The sequence below is a fragment of the Rutidosis leptorrhynchoides genome, chromosome 1, assembly GCF_046630445.1.
Source record: "Rutidosis leptorrhynchoides isolate AG116_Rl617_1_P2 chromosome 1, CSIRO_AGI_Rlap_v1, whole genome shotgun sequence".
NCBI lineage: Eukaryota > Viridiplantae > Streptophyta > Magnoliopsida > Asterales > Asteraceae > Rutidosis > Rutidosis leptorrhynchoides.
Window position 1 is genome coordinate 13,941,926 of NC_092333.1, and position 8,172 is coordinate 13,950,097.

The 8,172-nt window shown below is 34.4% G+C and overlaps 1 protein-coding gene across 1 annotated transcript; it reads left to right on the forward strand.

The window, feature by feature from the left end:
- The first annotated feature begins 2,862 nt into the window (after positions 1–2,862).
- Positions 2,863–3,970, forward strand: LOC139841221 (uncharacterized). The gene is made up of 4 exons (XM_071831473.1): positions 2,863–2,877; positions 3,433–3,597; positions 3,654–3,779; positions 3,911–3,970. The coding sequence occupies exons 1-4, from the start codon at positions 2,863–2,865 to the stop codon at positions 3,968–3,970; spliced, it is 366 nt and encodes a 121-aa protein (XP_071687574.1).
- The last annotated feature ends 4,202 nt before the right edge of the window (positions 3,971–8,172 follow it).

The following is an 8,172-nucleotide window of genomic DNA, read 5'->3' on the forward strand; positions in this document are numbered from 1 at the left end:
CTAGACACCATCTTTCGTTCTGTATCTTTCGTTCTGTGTGGTTGGGTTATGAAAAGGTACAATCTTTTAACTGTATTGTTGTTTAATTGTTGTTAGGTTTGTAAAAGTAACAATTTTTTTTAAGAATCCATAACGGTTTGTTGTTGACCTAGTTCTTTATTGTTGTTAGGGTCTGTAAAAGTAACAATTGTTGTAAGAATCCATAATGGTTTGTTGTTGACCTAGTTCTTTATTGTTGTTAGGTGTGTAAAAATAACAAATTTTTTTTTTTTTTTTAAAGAATCCATAATCGTTTGTTGTTGACCTAGTTTTTGATAAGGATAAACATAAACACAAAAGTGAGTATATAGCTGTAACTTGTATATCGACTCTATTGTATAGGAAGTTTAGGTTCATCTATTCCTATGTTTCTGTGTGTATCGGATGTAAACATGAGTATATAAATTGTACTTGTAACATTTAGTAATAAACTTGAACAATTTAATTCATCTTCTCTCTATATGGTATCTGCAGGAACACGGTGACCAAATAGCATTCACAACTATGTCCGCGCATACCATTCCCAAGGATATTGATCCCAAATCCCCAATTATTATCGTCACAATCACTATAATATCATCAAACTTACCTCTACGAATTACAATTCGTGGAAACTGAAAATTCAAGCAACACTTGCAGGATATGGACTCTTGAAATACCTTGATGGTTCATTCCCAGCGACCTCTTCATCCGAACCAAATCCTGCGTATCTCACTTGGATCCGTCAGGATCAGCTGCTGTTCGGGGTGCCCTAATCGGAACCCTCGATCAACAAGTTGTACCACTGGTTATCTCTAACCACAACGAAAAAGGAGATGTGGGACACCCTCGCTACCACGTTTGCGAGTTCATCTCGTGGACACATTAAACGACTAAAACAACGATTGAAAGGCATCACAAAAGGTCCGCTATCCATAACAGAATATATGCATTTATTATATCTTTATTTATTTCAATGGATATCCAAACAGGAGAATCAAAAATCATTATCAACATGGCGAATCAAATCATTACAACAAAAGTTTATATGTATAAGAATGATCGTGATCTATCTTATTTGTGGGTCACCCAGAAGGAGAGGATCATACAGTTTAGGAATACAATAACAACCCCGGTGATTAAAATTGCTAGCCACGCCTTCCAATCATTCTCACGTGTCATCGACGCCAGTACATTTTCCCACGTAAGGTACAGAGAAAGGTAGTCAAGTCCAAAGACACATGCGGATGCAACGCAACACGTGACTATCCTTTCTGTACCATGTTTCTTGTCAGCTACGAGCCCCGGCACAGTTTGTGACATGGATATTAATGATGCAATTAACGCGAGTGCACCAAACTTATCGCTGCAGAGATAGTAATCCATGTTAGTATATTTTTAATGCTGGTACTTTTAATTTAAATAAATCCTAAAACTTTACAGCTATACTTACAAGTAACAGGCAGTTCTTCTTTTCTTATTTCTTCTAGCTTCTTTCCTCATGTTTGCACGTGTTACTACTGGAGCACTATGGTCGTTTCTGATCCTCCTGAATCTTGGCGTTGATATAATCACACGGGAGTCTTGGCTTACTGGTATGAGTGCTCGAACCTGATGTTGTCTCCTTGATCTAAGAATGCGTGGTCTGGATGAGTAATGAGGTAGCCTTGACATGATGTAGTTTGGAACAACCCACACATAGTTCAGAATAATGCGTCGGCTGGATGAGTAATCAGGTATCCTTGATGTTATAAAGTTCGGAACAACCCACACATAGTATAAAAGAATAATGCGTCGGCTGGATGAGTAATCAGGTATCCTTGATGTTATAAAGTTCGGAACAACCCACACATAGTATAAAAGCTGGGGTCTGTAAAAGAAATTTTTTATATTTATTAGGGGTATAATAGCTGAGTAAAAGAAATATATATATTTATAACAAAACATTGAATTTTGACCAACCTATATCTTCTTGGCCTTGACATGATGAAGTTTGGAACAACCCACACATAGCTCAGAATAATGCGTGGGCTGGATGAGTAATCAAGTATCCTTGATGTTATAAAGCTCGGAACAACCCACACATAGTATAAAAGCTGGGGTCTGTAAAAGAATTTTTTATATATTTATTAGGGGTATAATAGCTGAGTAAAAGAAATATATATATTTATTACAAAACAACTGAATTTTGACCAACCTATATCTTCTTGGCTGCATCTGGAGTGATTCTGGATCCTGTTGATATCCTGACTGGTCAGGTTTCCAAAAAGGAACCAACGTCAACAATGCCCAGAAATAGTTGCTAATTGCTGACCTGAATGAGTAAAAAAAAAAAATTTGATTAGCAAAAACTGTTTTGTCTAAAGGAGATCATGTCAGGTGGTGTATCTTTAATTGTTTGTCTAATTGTGTAACCACAGCCTGTACGCGTGCCTAAGTCTGTGTATTCCCATATTTCAGGTATGTACATGAAGAATACACCTCCTGTGGTTACATTTTTGAATCTTGTGCTTATTTACATACATGCATACATATAATAGTGTACACATAAATGCAAACACTTACACATGCAACAATGTGCACATATGTAACCTAGTGTGTGTGTGTGTTTGTGTGTGTGTGTGTGTGTGGTAGATATGACTCGAAAAACTGTATAATATGATGTGACCACTCTGTAAACAGATGGTCTCTTCAAGTATAACCATAAACGACAGTTACTCTTCGATAATTTAAGTTACTGTTCTTTGAATCCTCACTTTGTTGATGTTTTAATGCATTTAAAAAAACGACTGACCATTTTGGGGTTTTATTGAATTGGTCACCATCGGCGTTTAAAATGTCACGATGCTTAACAACCAGGTATGTGTATTGTTACTGAAGCATACTCAATATTTTTCAGGGCCTAATACACCAGTTTTTAGGTACTAATGTGGGGTACATGTGTTTTTCAGGTATAGGGAGTTAGTAGGTGGTTATATGCTCTGCTTTGGTTCACTAACTCAACATCCATGAGATCAACGAGGTTATCATATAATTTACTAATATTATTATATAATTTCTGCTAATTCTGGTATTTCCATGTGCTCTGCTTCAGGAAAAGTATCATAGTTATTATATAGAAGTAATTTTTAGTATTAACTTGCTCTGTATTTCCAATATGCACGCAAAAGCTTGCCTTTTGGCAATACATCTTCAACGAGTTCCTTCGAGCTGATTCTCATCAATGTACATGTATAATTTTTGTGCCATTTTAATCTCTTTGTTGTTAATATTCTCATATATAGTACATTATTTAATTAATTTAATTTATAATTTATTAGTCCACTAATATGAGAATTCTGTGTTTTCAATACTTCACCAAATGGTCCATACAATTAATATTGAATACTAATACTAATGATATGTTTATATCAGAAGGCATGGGATCTATGTCATCCAAATGCCGAGAACGTGTTCAAGGCTCTAAAAGAAGCTGGTTTAAAACTTGCAATTGTCTCAAATTTTGACACACGCTTAACACCTCTGTTGCGTGCTTTAAAATGTGATCATTGGTTTGATGCTTTGGATGTTTCATCTGAAGTAAGTGATTTGTTTACTTGATTTTTTTTAGACTTTTATATGAATATGAATGCAAGCTATTAGGTGTAGAACCTGAGGGTGCGGTTCATGTAGGTGATGATCGTAGAAACGATATATGGGGGATCCGAGATGCAGGTTGTGATGCTTGGCTATGGGGCAGTGACGTTCATTCTTTCAAAGAGGTACATATCTTAGTAGTGGCAATATGAGTGGGTCGGGCGCCTAAAATTAACCATCCAGTGAAACAGTTTGTCAAAAATCGCAGCAACTAGTCAATGTCAGGCAATTTAAGTGAAAAATGTTATGTCTAAAGGATGAAGCCCGACACTTTCAATCTGCAACACCGGGGAACAACTGTGACCTCTACAGGTAGTTACCATGAGTTATTCTTTTGCCTATCAGTAGTTACCCCTGAGTTAAAGATGGTCAAGATGATTATTCAACGTCAGTATGACCCGAGCCGGTTATAATTTTTAGTTTCAGCAAAAGGGAATGTGAATTTCTTGCTATGCAGGTACACATTGTTTGCTTTTATATGTTTGCAATTACGTTCACGATGGTAGTTATGGTAGCTTTGACCCAATCATACATGAAAGGGCCGATTCAGATTATGTATCCCTAACGTGTCAAAAGTTTTCTAACAATTGTTTATAGTGAATACATCCTCTCAGTATCTTAAACATTGAGTTCTATGATCTATATGCATATGCATGTGTGTTTATAATATGGACTATACCCTTACTTTCCTATCTTGCAAATCATGTAGTTGGCAAAAAAAAGGATCTAAATGATGAGGATGATGAGAAAGTGAACATCGAGCACATTTTCTGGAGTGTGCTATGGACATGTTATCGGATGATGATTAGAAGCTACCTCTAGATGACAAAATCAAAGTATGGGAAGCGTATTCATGTTATATATATATATATATATATATATATATATATATATATATATATATATATATATATATATATATATATATATACACAGCAGTACAGTCAATTTATATCATATATCAGAAATTATTATATAAATACATACATATAATATTAGAATAAGTAGAGAAATTATATCATATATCATATATACACAGCAGTACAGTCAATTTATATCATATATCGGTAATTATTATATAAATACATACATATATAAATACATACACATATATCGGTGTGTATATGTCACGGATCCATCAACAATCAACAAAATAATTTATATATTCGCAGCTTTATACTCATTGAATACAGTAATTTTATATAAGCAGCTTTATGTACAGTACCTCCTATCTTCTCTTATTAACTCGACTGGTGTGCTGCTGTGAAGATCTTCATCAGCTAGGTTTTCATCAGCTATTCTGAAAAATAATCAAATTAATTCATGATTAGACTCCCAATCCAATGCGCATCAATCACTTTTTTAATTATTTAATCTGTACGATTATAGAATACTAGAATAAGTAGAGAATCATACTCCGTTATCTTCACCATAGTTGTGTGAGTCTTTGAATTTTTGGCGGTTTCTTCTTCCAAATTGAAACCCTAGATATTTAATTCTTTTTTTTTTTTTTTTTTTTTGTATTCCGTGATATGTTATTGGTTTCTTACTTTTTACTTCTTTATATCCCTGAATTTTACATACTCCGTAACTTTTTTGTCCATACTTAACTTACATTTATCTATTATTTATTATTTATTATTGTAATAGCAACCTTAAATTTAAATGCAGTATATTTTAATTTTATGTTGATAACAATCTACACTCAAATCAACTTTAAAAACATAGGCACGCAACGAAATGCGGCAAACAGAAAACATTTAAACACCGTATAGTAAAAGACAATCGAAAGAGTGTGGTTAGTTGAACTTATTTGTCATTTGTAGACCACCCCCAACCCTTCGTTAGTTTTCATCGTCAGTCCTAGCTGGCATTTTTTGACGAAAACTGACGGCTGTTAACACAGCGTCAGTTTTCGTCACAAGGGGGGGTTAGTCGGGACTGCAACGGAAAAAAAAATCGTCAGTTTGTGTTGTCGCGGTTTGATTGGGCCACGTGGACTTATATATATATATATATATATATATATATATATATATATATATATATATATATATATATATATATATATATATATATATATATATATATATATATCAAGGTTGGAGAACTCGGATCTCGGGGAGATCTCGTTTGGACATTTTTGGGGAGATCTTGGCATCTCGGAAAAATCTCGGGGAGATCTCGGAAGTTGACTTTTTATATTTTTTAGTATAAATTTATATATATAAATAAATATATGTTATTTATATACATTTTTATGAGATTTTACAAGAAATTTCAAGAATTGACTGAGAAAATTTGAGAAATTACGAGATTTTACGAGAAAATCCGGAAAATGATCAAAAAAATTCAAGAAATCGTGGCTTTGACCAAGTCTGACCCCGTTGACCGGATAATCTCAGGAGACGGACATCTCGTCTCGGTTGCCTTCTAAAAATGAGATCTCGGGAAGAAATAAGGAGATTTACAAATATATATATATATATATATATATATATATATATATATATATATATATATATATATATATATTTTTTCTTTTACATTATAAATACTAACACATTCATTTCATTATTACACAAAAAAAACAACAAATTTCTCTCAATAATTATACATTTTACTCAAATAATTATGGCGTCATATTTACTTGCTTCCGATTCCGATGCGGAGGATGTTCGTGTTATCCAACTTATTCAAGAATAAATAACTAACTCGTCATATTTACCAGTTCTTTGGAACCATTGTTCTTTTCGAATAAATAACTAACTCGTAATTGCCTTTGTCATATGCCGTAATGCAGAGAATATCAGACACTTTAATATTAAGATCGGTAATGATCTTTCTGAATCCTTCACTTAGAAAGAAAGTGAGATCGTGTATGCTGAAAGCGACTTCTCACTTACAGCCTTGTAAAGTGTGTAGCCAAAAGTTATGTGCAGGTAACGTTTCCTGATAATATTCGTGAAACCAAGATAATGGCAGAGGCTGTAACAAAATAGAGAATTTTTGTATTAATAGCCAAGATGATAAGCAACTGACCAACAAAAAAATTAAGTATATTATACTAAACAACAAGGTCCGGTCCGGCCCGCGCGTTGCGGCGAGAATAGTCGGTTTTGAATCATTTGAAAATATCAAACGCCATGCTGTTTAGTTAACTACATATTTTTTGTATGCAAATATCAAACGGCATGTCTAAACAGGTGGTTATATAGACAGACAAAATACCTGGTGATTTGCTAGGTATTTTTCCGATTCCCGTTTACACCGGTAAGCATTAGTCAGGTGTACAATACCTATGTAACCACATCACATGTAACACATTCAGTTAACATCAAAATACCTATGTATATTGTTGTGTTTAAATCCTTACGTAGCTATGGTAGTGTTGCTATTGGTGTTATTTGGTTGATCATCCTGATTGATATGAGGCATACAAAAGCAATATTAGAAAGGGCAGTGTTGTGTAGCTCCTGTGAACGTAAGTATTAAACCTCACAATGATCATAAACAGAATCTATTATCGTCAACAATGTAAAAATAGAAATAAATTTACCTTCGGGCCGACCGAATCGACCCCATGCTTGCTGAACGCAAAAGCAGAGCCCATCATTATTACCAGCAGTAGCAACAGGCCGAGAACCATCTACACACTTGCTAACTCTTTTCTTAGGCAGCATTGTATCTTTCCAGTCGAACCCAAAATATCAGATGTAAAATATAGACAACAATAACAACTCCGATAAAGCAGCCAACAAAAAGAGGAGAAAAGTTAGATACCACTGAAAGCCCAGCAACTCATTAGAAAGGACATCAAAAGAGATAAACAATTTAGACAAACACATCATCAAAATTAACTGAGAATATAAAAATTGATACCTTATAGCAGCAGCTAGCGCACAAAATCAAACCTAGCAGACGTAAAAACAAATATGGTCCAGACCCCAGGTTTTTAATGTATTACAAATTGTTGTTTGCAATGCTGGTCTTGCAACGTTATTGTTTATTACAGAAAATCTGGAAATAATACAGCTATCAAATTACCATTTGAAAGGTGTGATGCACCATATATCTACGGGTTAACATGCAACAATTCGATAGGCTCAGATATACCAGAAGCAGTTGCTGAGGTTCCAGCAACAGAAGTGGAAACAGAGGCGTTGACACTACCCATACGATTACGATAGCTTAACGCATCCCTAATACGTATCTGTCTCGCAGGAACAACGGGCATGTCGGTAGAACCTTCTTGTTGCCCGATATCGTTGTAATCCACACTATTATTACTGTGCGACCTCTTTTGCCGTTTTCTACTTGCTATTAGACTACACAAACTATTTGGACACAATCGCAAACCGTCAACAAACTCTACTAAGTCAAGAGAGTTAAAAAAAAAAAAAAAAAATTACCTTTAGAATAAGGAATACAAAAGAATACAAACGCAACCCGCAACCTGGAACAAATCTAGGTAAATACTAAACACAAAAAAACGGCATGCCAAAGTTAAAATAGTCA

What these genes read in the sequence shown, in the direction of transcription:
- LOC139841221 (XM_071831473.1), top strand. An exon ending in CTTTGGATGTTTCATCTGAA is followed by an intron (nt 3,598 to 3,653) that starts GTAAGTGATTTG and finishes TATGAATGCAAG; the next exon opens with CTATTAGGTGTAGAACCTGA. An exon ending in ACGTTCATTCTTTCAAAGAG is followed by an intron (nt 3,780 to 3,910) that starts GTACATATCTTA and finishes TTATGTCTAAAG; the next exon opens with GATGAAGCCCGACACTTTCA.